The 24,500-nt window shown below is 51.8% G+C and overlaps 1 protein-coding gene across 1 annotated transcript; it reads right to left on the bottom strand.

Moving 5' to 3' along the window:
- Positions 1 to 14,194: 14,194 nt before the first annotated feature.
- Positions 14,195 to 22,228, bottom strand: Ube2q1 (ubiquitin conjugating enzyme E2 Q1). Its single transcript, XM_015502654.2, has 13 exons — positions 22,093 to 22,228; positions 19,749 to 19,853; positions 19,334 to 19,438; positions 18,654 to 18,704; positions 17,063 to 17,203; positions 16,790 to 16,874; positions 16,442 to 16,502; positions 16,132 to 16,222; positions 15,968 to 16,026; positions 15,838 to 15,886; positions 15,506 to 15,601; positions 15,083 to 15,149; positions 14,195 to 14,683 (listed from the first exon to the last, which is right to left on the bottom strand). The coding sequence occupies exons 3-13, from the start codon at positions 19,361 to 19,363 to the stop codon at positions 14,652 to 14,654; spliced, it is 762 nt and encodes a 253-aa protein (XP_015358140.2). The 5' UTR covers positions 19,364 to 19,438; positions 19,749 to 19,853; positions 22,093 to 22,228; the 3' UTR covers positions 14,195 to 14,651.
- Positions 22,229 to 24,500: the final 2,272 nt, after the last annotated feature.

Genomic DNA, 24,500 nt, shown 5'->3' with positions numbered 1-24,500 from the left:
CCTTAGTGCTAGTGAGGCACTAAGCAGTGAGACCCTGTCTCTAAATAAAATACAAAATAGGCCTGGGGATGTGGCTCAGTGGTCAAGTGCCCCTGAGTTCAATCCCCAGTACCAAAATAAACAAGCCCCTCCCCCCCCCAAAAAAAAACTTTTAGAAAAGACTGAAGAATGGGGCTGGGGTTGTGGCTCAGCGGTAGAGCACTTGGCTAGCACGTGCGAGGCCCTGGGTTTGATTTTCAGCATCACATAAAAATTTTAAAAAATAAAGGTATTGAGTCCAAATGCAACTAAAAAATAAATATTAAAAAAAAGACAGAAGAATGTTGGTGATTTCAGAGGAGCATAAGGTTTGCTAAGGCAAAAAGTGTTAGCTGAGAAAGAAAAGAAGATTGAATTAAAACGACCATGTCTTTGAATGTTTATATAAAGGAAAATAAATTCAAATATTTTCAAAAACCGGGAGAAGATATTTGCAATAATAGAACTAACAAAAGATCAGGAAAAGGGGCAACTAACTTTGGACAGGGGTTCCATCCAGCCCACCACCCATTTTCATACTGCTGCAAGCTAAGAAGGCTGTATTTTGAGATAGTTATAGACTCACCTGCGGTCGGTAGGGAACCGGGCAGAGATGCCAGGGACACTGGGTTCCCCGCGTGGTAACATTTTGCAAAATAGTATCACTGCTAAAATATTGATGTGGATACAGTTAAGATACAGACATGTTATTTTATGTCTTCTGTTTTTCTCAGACCCGCAGGAACATTCTTCATAATTCCATTTTTATTTATCTGTAATGGTTTGAAGCATGTCTTCGTACACCTTTTAAGTGGTTGCTGTAAATGTCACATTATACGTGCTGAATCTTGTTGATTTTACAATTTGAGTCATAGAGACCTCGCGTCCCTTTTTGTCCCGTTACCTTTCCCTGTTTTTAATTGTAATTGATATTAAATATTTCCTTGTGTATGTTTAGAGTCACATCAGAAATGATTTTTGCATCAACTGTGAAACGTGATTTAGAGAGCTCAAGAGGAGAAGGAAAGCTCATTGTCTCTGCCCATGTTTCCCCTTAGCTGGTGCTTTCGGAGGCTCCTCCTGTGTCATTTCCTGGTTAGAGAACTTCCTTTGGCCATTCTTCTGGGTTGTTCTGCTGGTGACAGGTTCTTGTTTTCCTTCATCACAGAATGTCTTAATTTCCCCTTGATTCCTAGGGGAGATTTTCACTCCATTTACAGGGCTCTTTCAACACTGGAGACATTCTGCTCCGTTTCCGCCCAGGCTGCCCTGGTTTATCATGAGACCCCACCGTCATTCAAGTTGTTTCCTCTTCTAGGTAAGGAGTTGTTGGTCTCTGGCTGCGTTCAAGGGTCCCCCGCCCCCCCCCCACCCCACCCCCCACCCCCGCTCCGCTTGGTCCTTGGTTTTTAGAAATTTGATCATGAATGGCCTCTGGACGCTGAGCCACTCAGGTTGTGGCTTCTCTTGTTCCACTTTGCAGTGGTGACGGTTCTTTCCTCTGCCCTCTCCATTCTGTGGTCAAATTTATCAACTGAGCTTTTCCTTTTGGCTCTCGTGTGTTTCAATTTGAAAATATCCATTTTTAAAAGAATCTCTTTTTTTTTTTTTTGCTGAGACTCTGTGTCTCTGCCAAGTGTCCCCATTTTCCGTTTGAGGGTGCAGTGCTTGCTCACTGAAGCGTGTTCTCACGGCAGCCCTGAGATACTTGTCAGTTCATCTGACGTCTGTGTCATCTTGGCTTTGGCAGGGATCGACTGTCGCTTTCCATTCAGTGGAGCCTTCCCTGTTCTGGGTGTGATGGGAGTGTCAGCGGGGGTCTGGACTTTCTCTTAGGAGATTCTGTTCCCACTGGCTTTCTCGACACTGCCCCGGGAGAGGACAGAGGCATCGTCACATAGCTGCCAGGGGAAGACCCAAGTCCGGCCCCTGCTTAGTCTCCCAAGGAGGGGGGGCTCCTTGCTACTCTGGCTCTGGCCTCCATCACACCCTGGTTGGTGTCTTGCTGTCCCTGGGGAAAGTCGTGACTCTTCACTGGACTCCCAGTGGGGAGGGGCCGGGTTCTCATTCCTGCTAGGCTGGGTGGACGTGCTGGCTTCCCAGGGGTCTTCCCTCCCCAGGCAGGATGGTGGTGGGACAGTACTGAGGGGATGAGATGCCGGGCTGGCTTCTTGGCCTTATGTGACACCAGAATTGAGGATGGGATGTTGGAGTGACTCGTCTAGACTAGGAGGGCAGAAGTCGAGGCTCCCCACCCTGTTTGTGCCAGTCTATGTGGAGATGGAGGTCACTGTGTGTGTGTGGTGGAGGGGATCCTGGGGATTGAACTCAGGGGTGCTCGCCCACTACATCCCCACCCCTTTTTATTTTGAGATGGCCCTAATTGGCCCGGGCTGGCTTCCAACTTGCAATCCTTCTGCCTCAGCCTCCCCAGTTGTTAGGATCACAAGTCTGTGCTATTGTCCATCGCGAAGTTTTCTGTCCTGCTAGGCTGTGTCTTTCTGGTCCTTTGGATAGAGAAAGCAGAGGCTTGTTGTCGTCGTCTTTGCCTGTTGGTGTTTCTCGGTTGCCAGTTCTGAGTCTGGGGTTTATAGGAAACTGCAGAGAGCTCATCACGACGTTGTACTTTGGTCCCAAGGTCTCTAGCAGGTCTGCCTCCTCTGCCCCTCAGAGTCTTATGATTTACATGCAACATCCAGTGTTTTTAGTTGTATTTATCAGAATGAATAGAAAAAAATCACGTCTATTCCATCTTCCCAGAGTAGAAGTTCTCAGAACGATTTTTACAAAATGGTTAAAAGAGTAGCAAAGACTGGGAATGTAGCTCAGTGGTAAGAGTGTTGGCTTAACATGCATGAAGCCCTGGATTTGATCACCAGGAAAAAAGCAAAATAATTATAGCCAGGTGGCATGGTGCACATCTATAATCTCAGCTGCTCAGGAGGCTGAGGCAGGAAGATCACAAGGCTGAGGTGAGCCTGAGCAACTTAGTGAGTCTCTATCTCAAAATAAGATATGGAAAGGCCTGGGCATGTAGCTCTGTGACAGAGTGCCCTGGGCTGAATCCCCAGTTCTGGAAAAGAAGGGGAAGGAGAGGAAGAAGGGGAGGGGGAGGAGGAGGAGGAGGGGGAGGAGGGGGAGGAGGAGAAGAGAAGACTCTTTCATGGCACATGATAATCATGACATTCAAATTTCAGTACCCTTGAGGCTTTTTGGCACAGTCTTACCTCGGTCACACACTGTCAGTGGCTGCTTTCGGACTGTAACGGCAGAATGAAGTCGATTCCTGGCCCCTTCTAGAAGTTTGCCAGTGCCTGGCTTATGATCTAGGATATTTTTTTAAAAAGGAAACAAAGACAAAAAAAAAAAACCTCCTGAAAATCAACGAGAAAAGGAGACCACTTGGTAGAAAGATCGGCAAGAGCTAGAAACAGGCATGTTGCAGGTGAGGATGCATGACATCCCTGGATCCTTGGGCTGTGACCTCTCCCGTTGCTCATGGTGGGGTGGGTGGCTACTAGTGACACCTGCAGTTTTGCCCCATCTGTTTCCAGTCCCATCGGCCACCCCTCTCTACTGACTTTGAGGGCCTTGCCCACACCTACTAGATCACTCAGCCACACTGTCCAGCTGCGTGGCTATAACAAAAGGCCTTAGACTGGGTGGTTTGTGAGTAGAAGGAGCTCATCTCTGCAGTTGTGGAGTCTGGGACAGTCAAGGACACGAGCCAGCAGACTGGGTTTCTGGTGAGGGCCTGTCCCATTCAAGTGCCTCCCACATGGCAAAAGGACTAACAGACCCCCTCAAGCCCTTGCATAAGGAACTAACCCCATTTGTTAATAGTCCCCCCTCTTAGCCCCCTTGCACTGTAGCTGAGTCTCAACCTGAGTTTTGGGGGACACAGACACTCACAATGCTATTACCCAAGCACGAGTAGTTTTGTTTTTAATAGGGCCCCTCAACTTGTTGTATGCCTTTGATCGATTTCCAGAGCCCTGAAATGATTGTTTTTGACAATTTTGTCAAGTTTTATCATTGTTTTATGGGGAGGGATTTGATATATTTTATAGTAAGATTTTTTTTTTTTTTTGGCAGGGGGTAACGGGGATTAAATTCAGGGGCTCTTAACTACTGACCCACATCCCCAGACTACCTCCCCATTTTAAAAAATATTTTATTTAGAGACAGGTTCTTGCTAAATTGCTTAGGGCTTCACTACGTTGCTGAAGCTGGCTTTGAACTTGTGATCCTCCTGCCTCAGCCTCCTGAGCTACTGGGATCGACGCGGTGCGCCCCTGTGCCCAGCTCCCAGGCCTTTTAATTTTTATTTTGAAACAGTGTCTCACTAAATTGTCCAGGTTGACTTCAAACTTGTGATCCTCCTGCCTCAGCCTCCCAAGCTGTTGAGATTACAGGCGTGGGCCACCATGCGTGGCTAGGTTAAAGTGTTAAAGGAAACTTCTAGAAGCAGACAGGAAGCAGGAAGCACTGTCCCAGGTGGTCCGGGTATCGAAGATAATGTCCCTCACACCTTCTCCAGGGCCGTCCCAAGCATGCCCAGCACACCCTCAGCGCAGGGCCCTGGACCTGCTGCCCTCGGCCGGGGGCCTCTTCTCCCAGGTGCCTTCTGGGCTTGCTCTCTCACTTCCTGTGGGCTCTGTTCAACTGTCACCTCCTCAGGACTGTCCCTGAGGCAGCACTCACCTTGGGCACTCTGCATCTTTCTCCTTGTCTTGTGTTGCCACCCAATGTCATTAATGCCCCGCTGCTTAGTGTCTGCGGCCCCCATCGGAACGTGAGCCGAGGGACACCAGTGTCTGTTAGCATTTGTGGGGCCAGTGAACGTGGGCCTCCTGACCCACAGGGGAAGTACAGGGGTCTGACCTGGATGGCAGAAGCATGAGAGGGAGCAGATGAGGGTCCAACTGTCACCACTAGATGCTCAGGACACTGCTCCCCGATGACATTTCTGCAGGTCAGGGTGGGCAGGGGTCAGGGTGGGCAGGGTCAGGGGGTCGGCAGTGAGCAGACTCCAGGCTTCCCGCTAGGAGGCTGCCACTGTTGGTGGGCATTGGTGAGGCAGAACTTCTCCCGCTGGGTGCAGGGGGACTAGATGGGTCCTCCCCAAGGCCTCTGGCCACTGACCTTCACACGTCCTTGTCTTCTGTCTGCAGGTGATTCTGGGGCAGGCACAGATCCTAGAGCACTGGATCAGCTGGTGGAAATGTCCCAGAACAAAGGAACGGGGTAATTAGCAGCTGTTGATTGATCTGGGCATGAGGGTGACTGTGCTTGTAGTGACAATAGAACTTAATTAAAATCGGCTGGTTTGGCAGCTATTGAGATCCGCCTTGATCTCTGGTGCTCCATGTGGCCTCCTCAGTGTTACCAACAGGGCCTGAAATTCGAGGCTTGTTTTTTGGGCGGTGTGATGTGCCCGCTGCGGTGTGGGATGATGATTATGTCGATTTCCCTCTGAAACTTATTTTCACAAACTGTCAGAATGGGCTTGTTATATTTATCCCTTAAATCATTAGGGAGTAATAATTAGACCAAAAATGGTTTTGAGTGTTTCTGTACTACTAATTATTTTTAGCTTGAAGCCGCTGCTGATCATTGGTTTTGGGGGGTCAGGATGTAGAACTGTCTTAGGAGATTCTAAATAAAAGGGCGCCTTATGTGCTTGGCCAGAGGGGGAGGATTTTTAGCGCGTGGCTGAGGCTGGTGGCAGGTTAGCAGGGAGGTAGGATGCAGGGAGATTTGCTTTGGGGCTCACTGGCTGGCAACAGTAGCTATCTTCCATCTGAGACTCTTTTTCATTGTTTCACTGTGTGAACTTATTTAATCCCTGCAGCAGGTTCCATTGCCCCTCTCCTCAGCAGACGGGCCCATCAGGCAGCTCACCCAAAGTTAAGTAGCCAGTCAGTTCTAGAACCAGGACTGGAGGCCATGCAAGACTCTGGAACCCACGTTTTGAACCACTCTCCATACTGCTTCTGTTTCTTAAGCATCTACTATGCTCTGTCCCAAACAGACACTTGCCCAACAAAATCCTTACTTCAAGGCAGGTGCCATCATGACACAGAAGGGGAGACAAAGCCCAGAGAGTTAAGGATTTGCTCTGTGTCTTTCCTTGGGCCACTCAGCGTATGTTTACTGAGAGCTTCGTCTGTACCAGGCCTTTCTTAGACTGGTGCTGCCAGCCGTCGAGGTGATCATCAGAAGACAAATGCGGCTCTGGTTCTGATGTGTGTATTTGGGGAAGAGACACACAAGAAAAAAAGAAAATATCAGATGTTGTCAGAATCAAAATAAGATGGTATCATGGGGACTAAGGGGGCCCTTCTTTAGATAGTTCTTAGCGAGGGCCCCTCGGTAGGGAAAAGTCAGAGCCAGCCATGTGGAGCCAAGAGGAAGAGCATTCCAGGTGGAGGGAGTGAATGCCCAGGTGTGAGCCCAGGGGAGGGCGAGAGCGTGCAGAGGGGAGGCCAGTGGGGAGGAGGATGGGGCAGAGTGGAGAGCCACGCTGGAGGCCGAGGTCCGTTTCTAAGTATAATAGACAGATGCTAAGAAATGAACTGAGGGGTGCGTTGTGCTCTGAATTTTGCTTGTAAAAGACTGTGTTTGCTGCTAACTGTATTGGGGGGCGAGCAGAGGGCAGCGGGGGCCAGGTTTGAAGCCTGTCGCTATCATCCTGATAAAGAGGGCGGTGGCTAGTCCACAGGGTAGTGGGCAGGGACGGAGAGTGTGTGACTCCTGGTGGCCCTGGGGAGGAGCTGGCTGGGCTGCTGGTGACTTGCTGTGAAGAGGTGGGAGGGGATGGACGTGTCCTGAAGGACTCAGGAGGGAGCAGACACCAGGACCCGGCAGCTTGGGGTGGGTCAGTTTGGGACATGCCACGCGCGTGCGCTGCTTCTCCTGGGCAGTGGCCATCTCCACATGGGAACAGGAGGGATTCGGGGATTGATGAGGTTGGAGCTCCAACTTTGAGGGTCCATGGTGAGTCCTTGGTACCCACAGGCATGGAACTGGGACCGCCAGGAGAGAAGGGATACGGGGAAGAGACCACGTCTTAGGAAGTGCCAGTCTTTTGTAACAAAATGCCTGAGAAAATCAACTTAGAGGAGGAAAAATTTATTTTGGCTCATGGTTTCAGAGATTTCAGGCCATGATTGACTTGCTAGAGTCCTGTACAGAGACAGAGCATCATGGCTGAGAGGGTTGATGGAGCTGAGCCGCTTACCTCATGGTGGGGAGGGAGGGAGGGAGAGGGGAAGAGAAGGAGGGAGGCAGGGAGGGAGAGAGAGGGAGGGAGAGAGAAAGAGATGGATGTCCCCTAAAGGCACATGTACTTAAGGCCCTGTCCCCAGTGCTGCAGGTCCAGAGGCGGTTTACAGGGCTCACAGGGCTCTGACCTCATCAGTGGGTCGATCCTTTGGTGTCTTCATCGTTTGATGACTGTTGGGAGGTAGGACTAGTTGGAGGAAGTCGGTCCCTGGAGGTGTGCCTGGAGGGTTTATCTCATCTCTGTCCCCTTCCCCTCTTTCTGCTTTCCAGCCGAGGAGAGCTATCCGCTTTCCTCCCACTCCCTTCCACCGTGATGGTCTGCCTTGCTTCAGGTCCAGAGCCAGGGAGCTGCCCACCAGGGACTAAAACCTCTGTAACCGAGACCACAAAGAACCCGTCCTTCTCCATGGTGTCAGGTACTTTGGTAATGGGGACAAAAAGATGGCTTCCCGGGCTAGATGGAATACTGCCACTAAATCCAGATGGCAGCAGTGACCCCTGGGTCCTGTGACGTGGGCAGTAGTGGAGAGAGATGGGGCGTCCAGTTAGGGGCTTTCGAAGCACAGATAACAGAGTTATCTGTAAAAAAGGACCCGGGGAGAGAGACGAGAATGGACGAGAGGGAGGGCGGCCTGCGAAGGGGATGTCCTTGGCAAGGCAGGATGCCGGGGCCAGAGCTGCAGCAGGAGCAGACCCAGGTGCCCAGGGGCAGGCAGGCTGGCCAGGAGGGCAAGTGGGGGCTTGGCGTTAGGGAGGCTAAGACAGGAGGGACGACCTCGGCTGCAAGTTCCCCCGGGAGGCTGAGTGGGGAGGATGGCAGGAGAGGAGGGTGAGAAACATGCACTTGGTGAGAGAGAGAGAGAGAGAGAGGGAGAGAGAGGGAGGGAGAGGGAGAAGTAGAGAGAGAGAGGGAAGGAGACAGAGGGGGAGAGGGAGAGGGAGAGGGAGGGAGAGAGAGAGAGAAAGGGAGAGGGAGAGAGAGGGAGGGAGGGAGAGACAGAGAGAGAGAAAGGGAGAGGGAGAAGGTAGGCTCAGTGGGCCTACGTGGGTGTGTGGTGTGGGTGTCCCTGGCTGAGGGAAAAGGGGGGACGGCAGGTTGGGTTGAACCAGGGGGTCGGGGGGTTTCCCAGCAGAGAGAGAAGAAATCCAGGATTTTCTTGCTCAGGGCTGTGGCAGCCGCTGGCCTCTAGGCCTTCGTGTTTCTGCCTTTCTCTCCCCCTTCCTGTCTCTGAGAGGTGGTGGCAGGGTCCCTCTAGTTGGGCAGCCCTGGCTGCCCTCTAGCCCTTGTCTGGGGAGAGCTGCGGAGGGGCCTGGCAGCAGACCTGGCACCCCCTCCCTGTTTCTGAGCATCCTTTCCTCGTCTTGGCCTGGTGCCCTTCGAGGACCGAGTGGCAGGTGCCCTTCTCAAAAGCCAGCTGAGGTCCAGGTCAGCGCAGGGGCTGGGGCTGCTCTGTCTCCAAACTAACCTGAGACATAAATCCCCAGAACACCGCTGCCCGACCTCAGGGTGCTTCCTCTCCTCCTCCCCAGGCTTCGGGAGTCTGCAGGCGAAGGGGCAGCCCAGACGTGGGGGAGAGACTGCCTGCCATGACGGCCACCTCCTCTACTCCCGGCCCACTCAGGGTCACCCTCCTCCCGGCCTTATCCCCTGCTGACCCTTTTCTCTTCCTCTAGGGCACTTGCTTCCAAATGAGGACCCAGAGGCTGAGAAACGACAGGAGTATTTTCTGGGTCCATCTTGGGCTACCTGAGGCCAGGGGCGTGCTCCTCCTTCTAGGGCTTGATCTTCACTTCTAGCCAGGACACGGCTTGTCCCTTGAGACCGAGGGCAGCCTTCCCTTCAGGTCCTGGGGAAAGGAGGTGAGCAAGCTATAGGAGGGCCATCAGGCAAATGGCAGTGACAGACATCATTTGGGTCCCCAGAGGGTGGAGCCTGGATGCCGTTTGGTGTGGGATGAGGTTTTCAGGACCCCTGCATCCGACCGTGGTGGAAGGCTGCGAGCCGCCCTGATCAACAGTGATCTCCAGTGTGATGGTGAAAGCCGGTGGGGACCCCCGTCCTAGAGGCCATGAGGTCATCGTGCCTCCGCTGTCTGCTTTGTTTTTACAATGACACCATTTTTCAGGCCAGAGTAATCTGTACTCTGACGTGCCGAGGACTCGCGGTTTGGTTTTGTGTCGGGAGGCGGCAGGTCTACGGACCACCTGTGACAAGAGCTCAAGTGGCAGGATGGAGGTTGGAGTGACATGTGACGTCAACACAGGGAGGAGCAGCCTGGGGACTGGAAGTGCAGCCTGCATTGTGGACAGTCTACACTGGGTCATCTAGAGATTCTTCAGTCACCTCAGGCTCGAAGTGCACTCAGCGAGGGCTCCTGTGCCCGGCACTGGGTACACCACCCCCTCTCTCCCTCCTACTGGCCGGGTGCTGAGGACGGGACCAGGTGGGCTCTTGGGCTGTGGTCATGTGCATTGATTTTGGCCCAGTCGGCCACCGTCCCTGTGCAGTCCTGTGGAGCCTGGATGACCTCTGACCTAGCCCTTCATTCTGGAGAAAGGTGAGACGTCTCTCACCCTGCAGACATCAGAGACAGGAGATTCCTGTCTTGCGGCCTCTGGGACCTCCGCAGAGAGTGGCCTGGTTGGTTCCCTCCAGTCTCATGCTTTCAGTCTAAGCCATTTTCTGCATCTGCCCTGAGTAAAGCCATGGCTTGAGCATTGTTTTCACAACCAGGTTCTCGAACCCCAGGATCCCAAGAGGGACGTCAACTGCTGCCCTGAGGCTGGGTTCTCTGGGGTGGGGGGGCAGGATTCCCTTTCCTGCTAATGCCAGAGCCTCTCAGCTACCGTCAGTTTCATGTGCTTTGAGCTTTGTTTAATATTTTGTTGGAAAAGGGTTCTGCAATAAAAGAAAACTAGAATAGTGATAAAGGTCAGAGCACCGAACTCGGGCCCTTGTGGTGTACTGTTCCTTTAAATCCGGACATCTCTTGGGGCCTGGGAATGAGGAGGTTCCTTCTTTGCCCTGCCCCTTCTCAAGATGGGGGTTAGGTGGAAGGATGCTTTGGGGGTTCAGGAGAAGTGGAAGTGAAGACCTGAAGAGGCAGAGTGAGAGGCCCCTTACACACACACACACACACACACACACACAGTTTGGGAGATGCTTTTCCAAGAAAAGTGCAGGGCCCAGTGGTGAGGGAGCGCCCCCTGAGGGCGCCTCGGGTCACTGCAGGAAGAGGCCGCTGCTCGCCTGGGGAGGAGCAGCCAGGGGTCAGGAGCTCCCAACTGGGGTTATTGGAAGGCAGCCCCCAAGAAGATGAGCCCCCTGTCCCAGAAAGCAGCCCAGTCTACCAGGGGGTCCTGAGTGCGCCCCTCCGTGGCCCCTGGCAGGGGATGCTTACCATTTGGGTGGACTTTGAGAAAGCCCAAAAGTGACTCAGAAAAGTGGGTGATTTCCCTCCCTTTGAATGAGAAAGCAAGGCTCAGGAGGGTGGAAGGACCTCCTTCCATCTCAGAGCAGGGAGACAGCGTCGCTGTGGACAGAACCCAGGTGGACTTGGTGGGAGAACATTTAATGTCTGCCAGCCACCCAGGGTCTGAGGGCAGAACAGGACGGCAGGAGCCGACTCAAGGAAACGCCAGGGAAGTGGGGTTTGACAGGCTGCCTGCCTGCCCTGCCCTGCCCTGCCCTGCCCGGACTTTGTGTGTGTGTGTGTGTGTGTGTGTGTGTGTGTGTGTGTGTGTGGTCATTGTTTTGTTTTGTTTTTGATACCAGGGATCGAACCCAGGAGCACTTAACCACTGAGCCACATCCCCAACTTTAAAAAAAAAAAAATTTTTTTATTCCCTATAAAAAGCATTTTTTTTTAGGGACAGAGTCTCACTGAGTTGCTTAAGTTGTTGAGGCTGTCCTCAAACTTGTGGTACTCCTGCCCCAGCCTCTGGAATCCCTGGGATTACAGGCGTGTGCCTTTGTCCTCGGCTCCCCGTCTGCATCTTAACCTCGTCTCTCTAACTGAAATTCCCAAGAGTCGAGTGAACACAATTTTCTATCCCCAGTAGAATTTCCCATTAGAGGATGTAAAATCCCAGATCCCTGTAATTATTTTAACAACAAAAATAAGGCCTCCCCCTTTCCCACCTTTTCGGTTTTGACCATCTCTTCTTTTCCGGAGGCAGGGGATTAGCAGGAACTAGCAGACTTGTTGGGGAGCTGGTCTGCGGCCGAGGGCTTTCCCTGTGACCCCAGCTCCTTGCCTCCCTCCTTTGGGCTACCGGGAGCCACTAAGTTTTCATTTTTTGTGTTTTTTTGAGGCGTGGGGGATGAGGATGGGACCCAGGGGCTCCTAACCACCGAGCCACATCCTTAGCCATCTGGTGTCTCATTTTTATAAAGGGTCTCACTGAGTTGCTTAGGGCTGTGCTCAGTTGCTGAGGCTGGCTTTGAGCTGGTGATCCTCCTGCACCACTGGGATCACAGGTGTGTGCCACTGTGCCCGGCTTGTTGTGTTTTGCATTTTAAGTGCATGTCAAGGGGTTCACTGACTCCTCAGAGGGGTCACTGGTGCTTAGAATTCAGTGGGAGTTGCCTCATATCTACTCCCACCCTTGGGGTCCTGGCATGGCCACTTCCTGGGCCTGGCATCCCATTAGATGAAACACACCGGAGTAACCCAAGAGATTGGGTGGCTGGCTGAGGGTCCAATTCTATTCCAATCACACATCCTTAAGTTTGAAGAATGTAAGTACCGGGGTACATCCAGCACGATCCCTCTCCTGTCTGCCTGCCCTCATGTCCCTCAGTGGACAAGGCCTGTGTGTGCCCAGCATTGACTAGATTCCCATTTTGCCTTTACTTCCAGCTCACCTCTCAAAACGAGTAGAAATTCCTTGGTCACGTCTTCAGTTCTCCAAGTTGGCGTGAACGTTTTAATGGAACACAGGGAGCTCCCATTAGGTTGGAAACCTGAGGAAGCCTGTGTGTCTTTTCCTGTCTCTTCCTTTCATGATAGGAGCTGCCCTAACAGATTCTGGAGGATGAAAGGGCCCAAGGCCTCGTTTTCCAGATGTTCCATATAGAATCAGATAAAAAAATATTGAGCTAGTGAGCTACCATCTTGGCAAGTAAACACTGACATGTTTCACGCTTTTGGGGCGATGGACACTTCTTTCTGTTTACACCACCCCACCCCTCCCTGCCCTCTAACACTGCCGCAGTGAGATTGAGAAACCGAGTCCGCGGGCTCTGGGCCATACAAACCCTGTTCAGGACATACATGTGTACATTCAAGAAGAGTGTTTTGTTTCTCCTGCCTTCCTACTAGAGAGAAGAAAGTCCTTTTTTCTATGATACGGCCTTTTTAAGGTCATAAAAGGAATATTAGGTTTGCCAAGAAAAATGGAAGATTCTCATAGGGCTGGTGTCTCACGATCCACAGTAGCTGGGCACATCTACTTGATGTCAAGTGAACATGAACCCATTATGTCTTTAAATAAGTTTATTAGAGCCAAACTATTTAAATAATTTTATTTGTTTCATCCTTTGGTAGATGAGAAAAATACATTACAAAATACATTATACAGAGGACAGCTCACAGTACACATTACTAAAAACACAATCTACATTCCAGCCAGGGCTGGTAATAAATTCAGAAGAAAGCCACGGAGGCCTTGAAAACCAGATTTCAGCTCTATGGAATGAATTTTCCCCTTAGGTCCCCTCTTTATCTCAACCTCAGCATGTATTAGCACCCCTAATCAGGTGGGTGTGGGCAGAGTTGGAGCAGCATTGAATGGGATTGGTGAACTCTCCATCCACCTAAAGCAGCAAGACATTAGAATCCCTCGGGATGGGGTGGGGGAGGGGAGAATGGCCAAGTTAAAATTGCTGTGTCTTAAAGCATCACAGGACTCCTCGGGCCTCCTACAGGTTCCCAGGCAGCCGTCCCAGATCTGGGTTTCCTAAGACTTGGGTCTGTCTTAGCTGTTTCTGGCCTCTGCTGTTTTCAATCTTTACCCACTCTGTGGGCACAGTCAGCCCCCAAAAGCTGCCTCTGCCCCAAAGCAAGCTTCCTGACAGGGAGACACAGGCAACACCCGCCATATGCAAAGTCATGTCCAAACTTTTACAACAGCAGTACATACAACACAGCACCACCTGCTCCAGCCCCACAGACTCCTCCCACTTTCCTCCTGGCCCAGCAGTTCCTCACGCCTGGGGTAAGGACACAGGTCATGGAACAACCCACCTCAGAGCTAACCGTTTCTAGTAGGACCAGCATCTTACAAGAATGACTTGAAGGGGTCCACAATTCTCCAAGTCAGCCAAACTTACTTCAAGAGCCATTTCTCTTCTACACCCCCAAATAAAGCAGGAGACAGGAGGAAGGTGAGCAGAGCTTACCACTGATCACAATCCAGGGCCAGTCAGAAGCCACTTTCTGGGAGGGAGAGGAGCCAAAGCACACTGCAGAGTTGTAGCTAGACAGCGGATGGCTGTGATTAGAAAAGACCACGTACACACGCAGGAGCCTGCGCCCCAGCCCCACTCAGTTCTCATAAAAGGATTTCTATGAAGCAGCCTCTTGAGCCTCCACATTTTCTGTTTCTTAGAAATTTGAAAAGTCTCTGAAACTAGAAGTGAAACGCAGTCCTAAGAATCAAGTTCATCATACCAGCCTGCTACACTGTAAGTCAGCAGGGGCCTTCGGGAAACCTAGGGGTGGGCCAGGTGGTGCTTAGCTCCAGATTTCTTGGGTTAGCGGAGCACAGCCTCATGGCTACCAAAGCACAGTGGACCTGGCACCCCTCCCCCACCTCCCAAGCAGTCAGGGGATGGGGGTGGGGTGGGATGTGGGAATAAAAATAAAGATGAGTCAAGACCAGCATCTTCAAATTAACAAACTGTAATTGTTTTCCCAAAGATACATTTTTTTTCATACACATCCATCATACACTGTAACCAAAAAAAGCAGTGTACATGAAATAAGAGAAAATAAATTAAAAATCCATAGCATAGGTAAGGAGGCTCTAGTCTGGAGCACAGCTGAGTTTCCAGCAATATAAGGAGGCTCGAGAGTTTCTTTATAAGAATGCCTGCTAGCAAGGGTTCCAGCAAGGTGGTTGTTGGTCTGTAGTCAGTCTTGAGTACTTGAAACAGTTCTGTTTGTTTTTTTGTTTTTTTCCTTAGCGTTTAGAATAGCCATCATTGTCCTGCAATAGGCAGAGCTATCACGTCCAGGAAAAATGAGGGAGGGAACCACAGAGGCAGCGTGAGATCCAGATACAGCATTCAAAGGTATTGGTCCAGTGGTGCCTGGGGGAGGAGGAGGGGCGACGCTCCAGGGTTAGCCATCTTCCTTTGGGGGTGTGTACCAGCCTGCAAAGAAACACACCAGGTCAGCGAGGTCCAGGCCCAGAGCGCCCTCCCTGTCCCAGTCACCGTGGACATCTGCAGCGTCTCCAGGCAAGAAGGTCCTAGGGAGGCTGCCAGGTGCGAGAAGAGAGGTACAGGGAAGCGGAGGCTGCCTACCTGGAGGTTGTAAGGAAAGGGAGAGTGAAGAGCCCAGCCCGAGGTGGTGAAGAGTCTTTCAAAGGGTGGTCAGGAAGAGGGCAGCACCAAGACTGCCCACGACACCACCTCCAGGCCTTCTCTGGAGAGCCGGCAGGTGTGGGTGAGTGGGTGAAAGGCTCGGAAACCCAGAGGGACCTTGCTACGGGCCGAGTGAGAACCTGGGGTTGCCCAGCATCAGAGCCCCGGGCCCGGCTCCGGCCTCACCGTTTTTTTCATGGATCTGCACCAAGGACTTGTAGGACTGCTGTGCTCTCGTCAGACTGTACTGAGACTGGGGAGAGAAGCCACCCGATCAGGCCACGCCAGCTGTGGCTCACTGCCCCTCCCCTTCCACAGGCGGCCACCCAGAGACCCAAGAAGCCCGGCTGCCAGCGCGGTACCCTGGTAGCACGCTAAGGACCTCTGTCTGAGAGGTCCCTTGGGGATACAATCCCACAGCCTTCCCTTTCCTGACCTGAACCCCCAAACCCTGAGGACACCCCTCAGCTAAGGCCCTGCTCTGTTCCCACTGTGGCCACCCCAGGCCCTCTCCTCCAACATCGCAGCCCAGGGACTGTGTCCCCTTTGCCCTCAGCCTTGGCCACGATGCACTCGGCTCCAGCCAGCCCGCCAGCCCAGGCCCCTTACTTTGTTGGCTCCAAACTGCACTCGCGCTTTCCCCTTCACCAGTGTGGCACTGATCTGCATGATCACTGACTCTATGGAGTAGGCACTGCTCCAGCCCTGGGGACAGGAGGGACAAAGCGAGCGAGTCAGGACAGGGCTCCTGGAGACACCTTTCACTTCTTCTCCAGGCGGCAGTGCCTCTCTATGGAAGTGCCCGTGCCCTTCCCTCCCAGGACAGCCACTACCTGGCAGGGTAATAGGGCCACAGACGCCTGTGCCCAGGCTGGGATGGGGAGGAAGCTCAGCTGTCGGGCCCCACCCAGGCTCTTGGGCCAACAGTGAAAGGGCCTCACCTGCTTGGTGAGAAGTTCCATGCAGATGGCACCTCCGCCCAGAACATACCTGCATGAGAAAGGTCGGTCAGTCAGGCCTGGCAAGAGCTTCCAGTCCCTGCTTCACCCTCTCCCTGACCCAGCCACTCACCCTCCAGAGAGGACTGGAGACACAACCCTGACGAACGGTGGGTCAAAGGGAAAGTTATCCTGAGAAAGACAGAGGCAGCATTCAGGGAAGGAGACCGGCATCCTCACAAGACTTAGGCAGACAGGGAACTCAGGCCAGGGAGGGAGAGCTGGGGGAAGGCTTACCTTAAAGGAGAAATTAAGTAGGATGAAATCAGCTCCTTCCTTCTCTTTGAGGATTTGGAGATCATTGTGCAAAGCGCTGTCCTGGTCAACTCTGTGAAACAAGTCTGGGCTCAAACCCTTGTCCCAGTGCAGAGCCTCACAAGGGCTCCCCACCAACCCCCTCCTCCCCTGCGCCTCGGCCGGCCCCAGATACACATACCACTGCCCACACCCACTTCTGGGGACCCTGCAACCAACATGCTAGTGAGACTGCCCAGACATCACCAGGTGTTCCACCCACCCCGCTCCCGACTCCCCAGTCCCCACTCACTTGAGGAGTTTGACATTCCAATCGTATAGACTGTCATTCACGAGTTCAACTGCATAGTTTCCTAGAAAAGGGGAAGGGAAGTGTCAGTAGGACAGTACAGGTGGGGAGGGGTCCCTCAGACTGCTCCCTCTCACAAACCGAGGGAAAAAGATCAAAGGTCCAGGTCTGCTCTAGATGAATGCACACCCAAGCCAAGCCACTGGCTTTAAGGTGCTCCGTACCTGACCTCAAGTTTGTCAATACTCATGTACCCCAGAACCTTGGGGCTTTCTGCACCATATCATATCATATCCCATATCCACCCCGAGGAGAAACTCCCGTGCAAGGCCCTCTCTGGAGCAAACTCACCGCCTTTGAAACTCTGTGATCGGTATATATCCCTGAGCTCCTTCATCAGCCGGTCAGTGGCCTGCACCGAGCCAGACACTGCACCCTGTGAGGGAGAAACAACAGAATATTCTCTGGTCCCAGTCTGGAAACACACGTTACACCTCCACTGCTTGCCCAGGGTTTGGAGGACGATTAGATGCGAGCAGCTCCCTGTGCTGTGAGCTGCGGCCTACCACTCCCCAGGTAGTGCCCACCTCCCTCGTGCCCCGCCACTCCCTACAAGGCACGTACATTTAAGTAATCTTGCCTCTGGTTCTTTTTGATCTTCTCTAGGATGGCCAGGTTTTCTTTTCCGATGCCATCGTCTTCGGATTTCTTGCCCTCAGCTGGCTCTTCCTCTTTCATTTCATAGTGATCTAGGTCTTCCGTGTCCTGGGCAGAGTGGGAGGGAGGGGAACAGAGGGGAAAGGGAGAAGGCTGTGAATGAGGACCGTCACCTTCCTAGTCCCACCTGGCCTGGAGCTCCAGGAGAAGCAGTCATCTAGCAGTCCCACCACTCAACAACCCCCCTCGCTTCCAGAACAGTTCCCAACCCTATCCCTCCACCCTGTGAAGGACAGGCACTTCTCTTCTCCAGTTCTACAGCCACAGAGCTAAGGTAAGGACCTACGAAGACTTGGCCTTTTGCTCCCCAGGACAACCCTGCTTGACCTGCCCCTAAAACCCCCCTTCTCTTTCCCAATTCCTATCAGAATGACTTTGGCCCGACACTGTCACTGAAAGCTCATGTTTCATCAGGTGAACTGATGTACCCAGGATCCTCAGGGCCTCAGGTCCAGAGGAGAATCTGGGATTTCATCTCCTCCTCTCCCTACAAATGTAGGGCTTGAGTCAGGTTTGCAGAGGCACCTACTAACAAGATGGAAATGAGAAAGGGGGTCCAGAGAGGAAGGCGGCCGAAGTTAAGAACAGAATTAGCTCTTTATTCAACCTATTCTAAGTGAACAAGTAGTTCACTATTCACAGGGGGAGGAGGCCAGGAGTTAGCCTTTCAGTCAGGTGTTCAGGGTGTGGTACACAGGGCTGTCCACTGTCTGGGAAGAGTAAATTTCATGTGTCACCAGCTGTCTGTCAGTCTTAAGACCTTTACAGACTTATAGAACTTGGGACATTAATCCAATGCTCTGAAACAAAGTGATCAGTGTCTTACCTGGCAGAACATACTAACCTCCTGATTATTACAGTACCAGCTAACATCTACTTAATGTTTATTACACACCAGATCATTTCATCCTCACAACCATTATTGAACGTTATTCAATTGCTGTCTCCATTTTACAAATGAGGAAGCTTAAGTCTAGTAAGATATTAATTCTCATGCCCAAAGTCATAGAACTCTTGGCAGAGCTAAACATTAGATTAAGTTCTATCTAGATCTGAAACTCAAATTCTTAATCATTACTCTGTATTCTATAAAAGCATCTATGTTTTTAAAGAATATATTAGGTAAGTTACTTAGTACTCACCATATACTTTATATACAATATTTTACTTAATCTTAAGACAACCATATGCAGCATGTATTATAATCCCATCTAGCTTGGTGAGATTAGGTGTACCTCCCTAGTTAGGTTAGCCAGGATGCAAACTCAGTCTGTCAGCCTCCAACGCCATCTGAAATTAACTTGAGTATTTATTTGCACCTGATTGCCTTCAGAGGGGGGATATGGTGCCTGTTTCCTCTACTACACTGGTCATTCCTCCTGGTCAGTACATTGTTTCTCTCTCCCTAGTTCTAGACTGGAGCTCTGTTTATGGTGGGTGATGAGTGCCGCTGACGGCAACAGCTTCCTGCCAACACCACCTCAGGTTGCAAGCCTACCTCAGGCATCTCCTCGTCTTCATCTTCTGAAGATACTTCTTCCTGTGTGCACTGCAGTGGGGAGGGGAGGGAGATGAGATCAGAGCCCCAGTGACTGTGGAGTGCAGCCTCTGACCTACTCCCCTAAGCCTCCTGGTCTGGAAGCTATACACTCGCCCCGTCTCTCCAACAGCCAGAGTCAGTGGAAGCAAGAGCCGGGATGACTTCCCTATCAGCCCATCATTTTCTTCCTACCATATGCCAAGGAATAAAAAAAGAAAAATGGCTCTTCTTGTCACCCACCTTGCAAACCCCACTTAATTTTCCTAAGAACCCCTCTTTTACTTGATCTTTTCTAGACTGATACTGTATTCTTGGCTCGAAAGAAAGGGCCTGGGTCCCCAGTGGCCACCAACTGCTACTTCTAAGATAATGGTAAAAGTTCCACTCCTTCTCAACCTCCGGGATGGTAACAGATGCCGGAGAGGGGGGGTTCGATAGGAGAGATGAAGCTACTAGTGTTCCACTCAGCTAGACTCCCATCTAGAGAAAAAAGAGGCTGAAAGTCACATGTGTGTGTATTTGGGGGTGGGTGGGGGTGGGGAGAGGCTACTGCAGATCCGTCTCAGTTAACGCGTACTTATTGAGTGCTCTCTGTGGCACAACTCTGTACAACAGCCTAAAGCCCTTTAGCTGCTCACCTGCTCTGCTGGCAAGGGCTGATCCAGCATCTCCACATCAGGATGCTGAGGGAGGTTGTAGAGTTTACACAGGTCGGAGATGATCCTCTTCAGATGCTGCAAGAGCTGGGTTGGGGACCACAGAGATATCAAACACTTCTTTCCCACTCTAATATGGACAGCTGCACTGATAAACTTGTAGCTCACATCCCAAACCGGCACCTAGTTCTCTAAACCCGATGGACCACAGGCTGTGGGAATGGCTCCTGGTCCACCAATCCTGCAGAGGATGGCCTCTACTGGGATTCACCTCTGGCTTCAGACAACTCCCCTAGGAAGTCTGCCCCACCATATTCGGCCACTTTTCATATACAGCGCCCTTTCGCCGCACAGGCCTCACAGACACATGTGTGCTCCTACCCCATGGCCCCCTCACCAGAGTATTCCCTTTCTTTATGTCCACCAGCCTCTCCAAGACAGCAGCCAAGTTAGGGTCATCAGATTCCACCGACCAGATGGGGGGCACAGCAGGGTATGACTCCTAAGGGGAAAGAGTAGGAAGAGCAGTCACAATGGGCAACTCTGGGAGGTGCCAGACTTTGCCTGCACTCTGACCCCCAAGATTTCTGGTCCCTTTGCTTGCCCACCTCAAGCCCTACACAGTAATAAAAGCCACTCAGCAGATCAGTATCTAACCAAGCAGCTTCCCAACAAAGCCAAGACTGGGAGAAAACAGTCCCTCAGAAGACTTTTCAAAGAAGCAACCTGGAACTTTTTCTTTCTGCCACAGCAAAAACCAGAGAAAGCAGGACAGCCACACTGCTAACAGTGAGGGACTCCTGATCTTCTGTCCTGCCCCTCCAAGTTCCAGACTTGGAGTTCTCCCACACCCAAGTCAGAGTCCTCCCAAATCCTTCTGCTTTCCAAACTCCAGCAAAGGGAGGAAGGATCAACCTCATCACAATCACACTGCTGTGAAAAACGCAAAGACTACAGCTCACTAGGGAGGGAGGGACAAAAATAAAACTATATATTCAGAAGCTGAAAGAATAGCGGCAAGAATCTCCCCACCCCATTCCCAAGAGAACCCCTCAAAGACCAGTTCTCCCCACCTCTCCCTTGGGAACCTGCCACCTTCTCTGTCCAGGCGTGGGCTGTGGGACTCCACATGGCAGGCTGGGAGAAAGAGGCCTACGCTGCTGACATTCCCAGCATTCCTGAGCCACGTTGCCAAACGCCTGACCAGACTCCCCTCTACCCAAACCAAAAGGGCTAGTTCAGGCCAAGTCTCCTTTATGGGGCCACAGGGAGTCTAGCTGAGGAACCCCTAAATTAACTCCCAACCAAGGACAAAGATAGGAGATGGCCTCTAGCGAGTAAAAGGGTAGGTAGATGGGGCCAAACCTACCCTTAAGGAGCCAGAAGCTTAACTTCACAACAAAATTAAACCTGGAGGCTTCCGCCTGCCCAGGAAACCTTACCCACTCCTGGGAGCTTAGCTCTGCCACAGCTCTAGCCCTCAGTGCTGGAGGGGAAAATATACACCAAAGACACTCAAGTCTTCACCTGACTAAGCCACTTCTGGTCTTTCAATGCTAACTTTTGGGGGGAGGATGGGAAAAGAGAGAAATAGGACACATGAGTTTTGGTGGGGCACCATCCAACCCAAGCTGAGGCTTACCTCACCAAACCTTGACCTGGTTTGACTGAGAAAAAGGAAAGAAAACACCGTGTCAACTGGATTCAGGCGCCCAAGCACCACAGAATTCGCAAGTCTGTCTTTCCCCAGGCTACTCCTATTCAGACTGCCTGCCTGGATACAGCACTGTCCACCAGCTCCCCAGCTACTGCTTCAGCAGGGGGAAGACCACAACAGGGAATTCCAACCAGTGGAAGTGCTACCCCAGGTGGGACCACACATTACAAGTTATCAGAAAGCTAACCTCCTCAAGGAATGTTTGAGGGCAGAATAAGGCAGGACACATGCAAGGTGTCTCCCAGCCTAGTATACTTAGAATGAAACAATGCCCACTGGGGAGAATAGAACAGTGTGCTCAGAATAAATGGGGTACCTTATGCACATCACAATACTGTCACTACCAAGAAAGGAACCGACCTAAGGCAAATGGACATATCCACAGGGAACAGGGAGAGTGGAAGATCTGCTACCAGCTGAGGCAAAAGGGGAGTGTTAGAGGTTACACCAAAATAAAAGGGTATTCAAAGGAGTAAAGGAAGAGGAATCAATGTACTGCAAACTATCACTTGGTGAAATTCAGAAAGCAAAGAGGGTCTGCAAGAGGGATGACTGGACAGGGATCCCACAGGTGGCAAACATCTGAGTCAAAGGAACTACTGAGAGGGGTCATCACTGACATGTGCAGAGTTCCAAGCGAGGTCTTTCCAGCTGGGGTCAGTGCAGAGGCCTGGAACCTAGTAATTAGAATGGGGAGGGGGGAAGGGGCATTCCCAGGTGAAAGGTAAAGTTGTAGAGGAGTAGCCAAAAAGAGCCCAAATCTTGAACCTTGGGATGTGGGTGGGTTCGTGGAAGGGGGAGTCCAGGCACCATATGTCGAGGTGTTCCTTGCTATCAGGAATCATTAGTAGAGGTCTGAGTGCCCAGAAGAACCTCAAGCTGCAGAAACAAGTGTAAACTAGAGAGGACAGAGACTCGAGAAGGGGCTTCGGCCTCCCAGGTCCTTCGAGAGCAAAAAGCTGTGTGGGGTGATCCTGAGTCCTGACCAGGGGCCCCCGAGAGGCGCACGCGAGAGGGTCCTCACCGTGATGTTGCAGTGGATGCGGACGGGATCCCCGGGCACCGACCCCCGTGGGGGCAGATGCGGTCCGGGCGCGGCCCCCGCCCCGGCCCCTCCGGCCCCAGCCAGCAGGAACTCGCAGCTCAGCTCGTCCAGGCAGNTGTTTACGTACGTCGTGCGTGCATGCGCGCGACGGCCCTGCGCCGCGCTCCCTTCTCACGTGACCCGGCGCCGCGTGCTCCCAGGGGCTCCCCGCGCGGGACCCTGTTTCCTGCTCGGGGTCCTGTTTCCCCGCCCCCGAGCGGCGGCGAGCCTGCGGGGCGCTCCGTGGGCCGAGAAGAAAGGAGCGCGGACTCCGCCTCCCGGCGCTGGGCTGCCCCGCGCTGGCCCTCCGCCGGCCTCCCTAACTTCTGGCCCCGGGGGCGGGCGTGCTGTGTGCACACTCACTGGGGGCGTGGGGTCGGGAAGGAGCTGGGGACGGCGCGCAGGGGGCTCGGATTCCCGTCCGGCCCCTGCCCGTGACTCGTTGGGTGACCTTGGGTTAACCACGGCCCTGCTGAGCTTGCTTCCCCGTCCACACAGAAACTCCGAAGAGGATTGACGCTGCTTTGGCTTCTTACTGTCAAGGATTCAGGGCGAGGAGCCCTGAAGTGGGAAGCGATAGGCTCCTGGTGGGTTGTGTTTGAGGGGCAGGCAGCAGCTGACCTTTGGCGCTTTTCAGATCCCTAAGTGTGGACGAGGTTGGGAGAGGGACTGCATGGACTTCCTCCACAGAATTATTGAAGGAGTGCATGGCTGGTCCAAACCCTTAGCCTGTAAGTAGAACGGAAAGAGGCAGACTGAGGCAGACCCATCCCCAGCCCTAAGCCTAAATAGCTCACACCTTGTCGCAGTCCGTAGTCCTGGCAGCTGCCGGGATTAAGTGGCAGTGCCTCCAAACTCTCGCTAGGTGGCACTGTCACAAAGGACAAAGCTGGCTGAGGTTCCAGAAATGAAGAGATGGTAGTTCTGCCAAGGGCAGGTGTCAGCTTGTGGTAGGGCCTGGTGAATGCTGCTGGGCCAACTCAGCGCTTGAGCCACTGAGCGTATCACCACCTTTCTTTTTCATTTTGGGCTAAAATGCTCTTTTTAGAAGCTAATGGTGTAACTTGGTGATCTGTACTGGTCTATTACTCATTTAATAGCGTTTGCAGAAAACCTTCATCGGCCAAGTTCAGCTTTGGATATTTAGGAATTGTGTGTTCCTGGCCTTCCTGGGGGTGGAGTGTTTATCTTGTTTGGGAATCCTAAACATTTAACTGCATATCACTTTCATGTCTGGGTACCAGCAGGTAGCATAAGAATCTGTGATAAAATTTCCCATTTATTGAGCACTCCCTGAACCAGGGTATTTTGTAAATATTTCTAAACCTCCCTACTATATTTTGTAAGGCAAACATTTTTATTCGTGTTGTACCAGTGAGGGAGAAAGAGCTGCCCAGGGTATACAGCCAGGAAGCAGAATTCTTAGCTCTGTCTCCAGAGTCCCTGCCCTTCTGCCTCACTCTTGCTTTCCACAAGAGCTTTTCACGTGTCACTTGGTGCTAACCCTTCCCCAAGAAACCCACTCATGTAGCCATTTAGAAGGTCCTGTATTCTAAGGGGTTTAATTAGAAAAGAAACATGAGAATACCACAATGTTGCGCAGACCTCCAAGTCCCTTGGTAAGGAAACAAAACATGGTCACTGGGATGAGGTTTGCTGTCTCTTGTGGGTCTGTTCAGCATCTCAGCTCTCTGGCTGGGAGAGCCCTCTGGCACCTAGAAACCTCATGTGGAGTCATCTGAAATGACCCAACATCAGCACGGTGTCTAGCTGAAATGTAGAGTACGGAAATGGAAAGGAAATGATGGATGGGCTCATTTAATAAATATATGGGTGCTAGGGAAACAGCAGTTGACTAAAACAAAATCTCCAGCCCTCGTGGAGCTTGTATTCTGTTCAGGGAAATAGATGTGATAAAGCCAATTGTCTTGCTAAATGCTGGAGAAGGTGAATAAGTATTTACTGAGCACCTACTATGTGAGAGGCACTGGAGATGCAGCATTGAATGAGACGGACCCAGTCCTCACATTCTCTTGTGTTCAGCTGTTAGAAAGTCAGACATTTCATGCATTGTTACATACTCAATCACTTAGCTGAGGTGTGGCAGGTGCCTCAAAGGAGAACAATGTGGCTGGGGATGTGTTCGGTGCTAAATTCTAAAGGGCAAGTAGAATTACCAGCAGGAAGAGAAAGGGCCGACAGTGTTCCAGACAGAAAGAATGGAATATGCAAGGTTTTGAGGTAGGACCATGACGAAATGAAGGAGCAGAAAGAAATTCAACACCTAGAATAAGACAGTGCTGCAGGTTAAGCAGGCAAGGGCTAGACCTTGGCAGGTATTCAGAGCT

The sequence above is a fragment of the Marmota marmota genome, unplaced genomic scaffold, assembly GCF_001458135.2.
Source record: "Marmota marmota marmota unplaced genomic scaffold, marMar, whole genome shotgun sequence".
Classification (NCBI taxonomy): Eukaryota; Metazoa; Chordata; class Mammalia; order Rodentia; family Sciuridae; genus Marmota; species Marmota marmota.
Note: the sequence above shows the minus strand (reverse complement) of the source record. Positions and strands in the feature narration are given on the sequence as shown.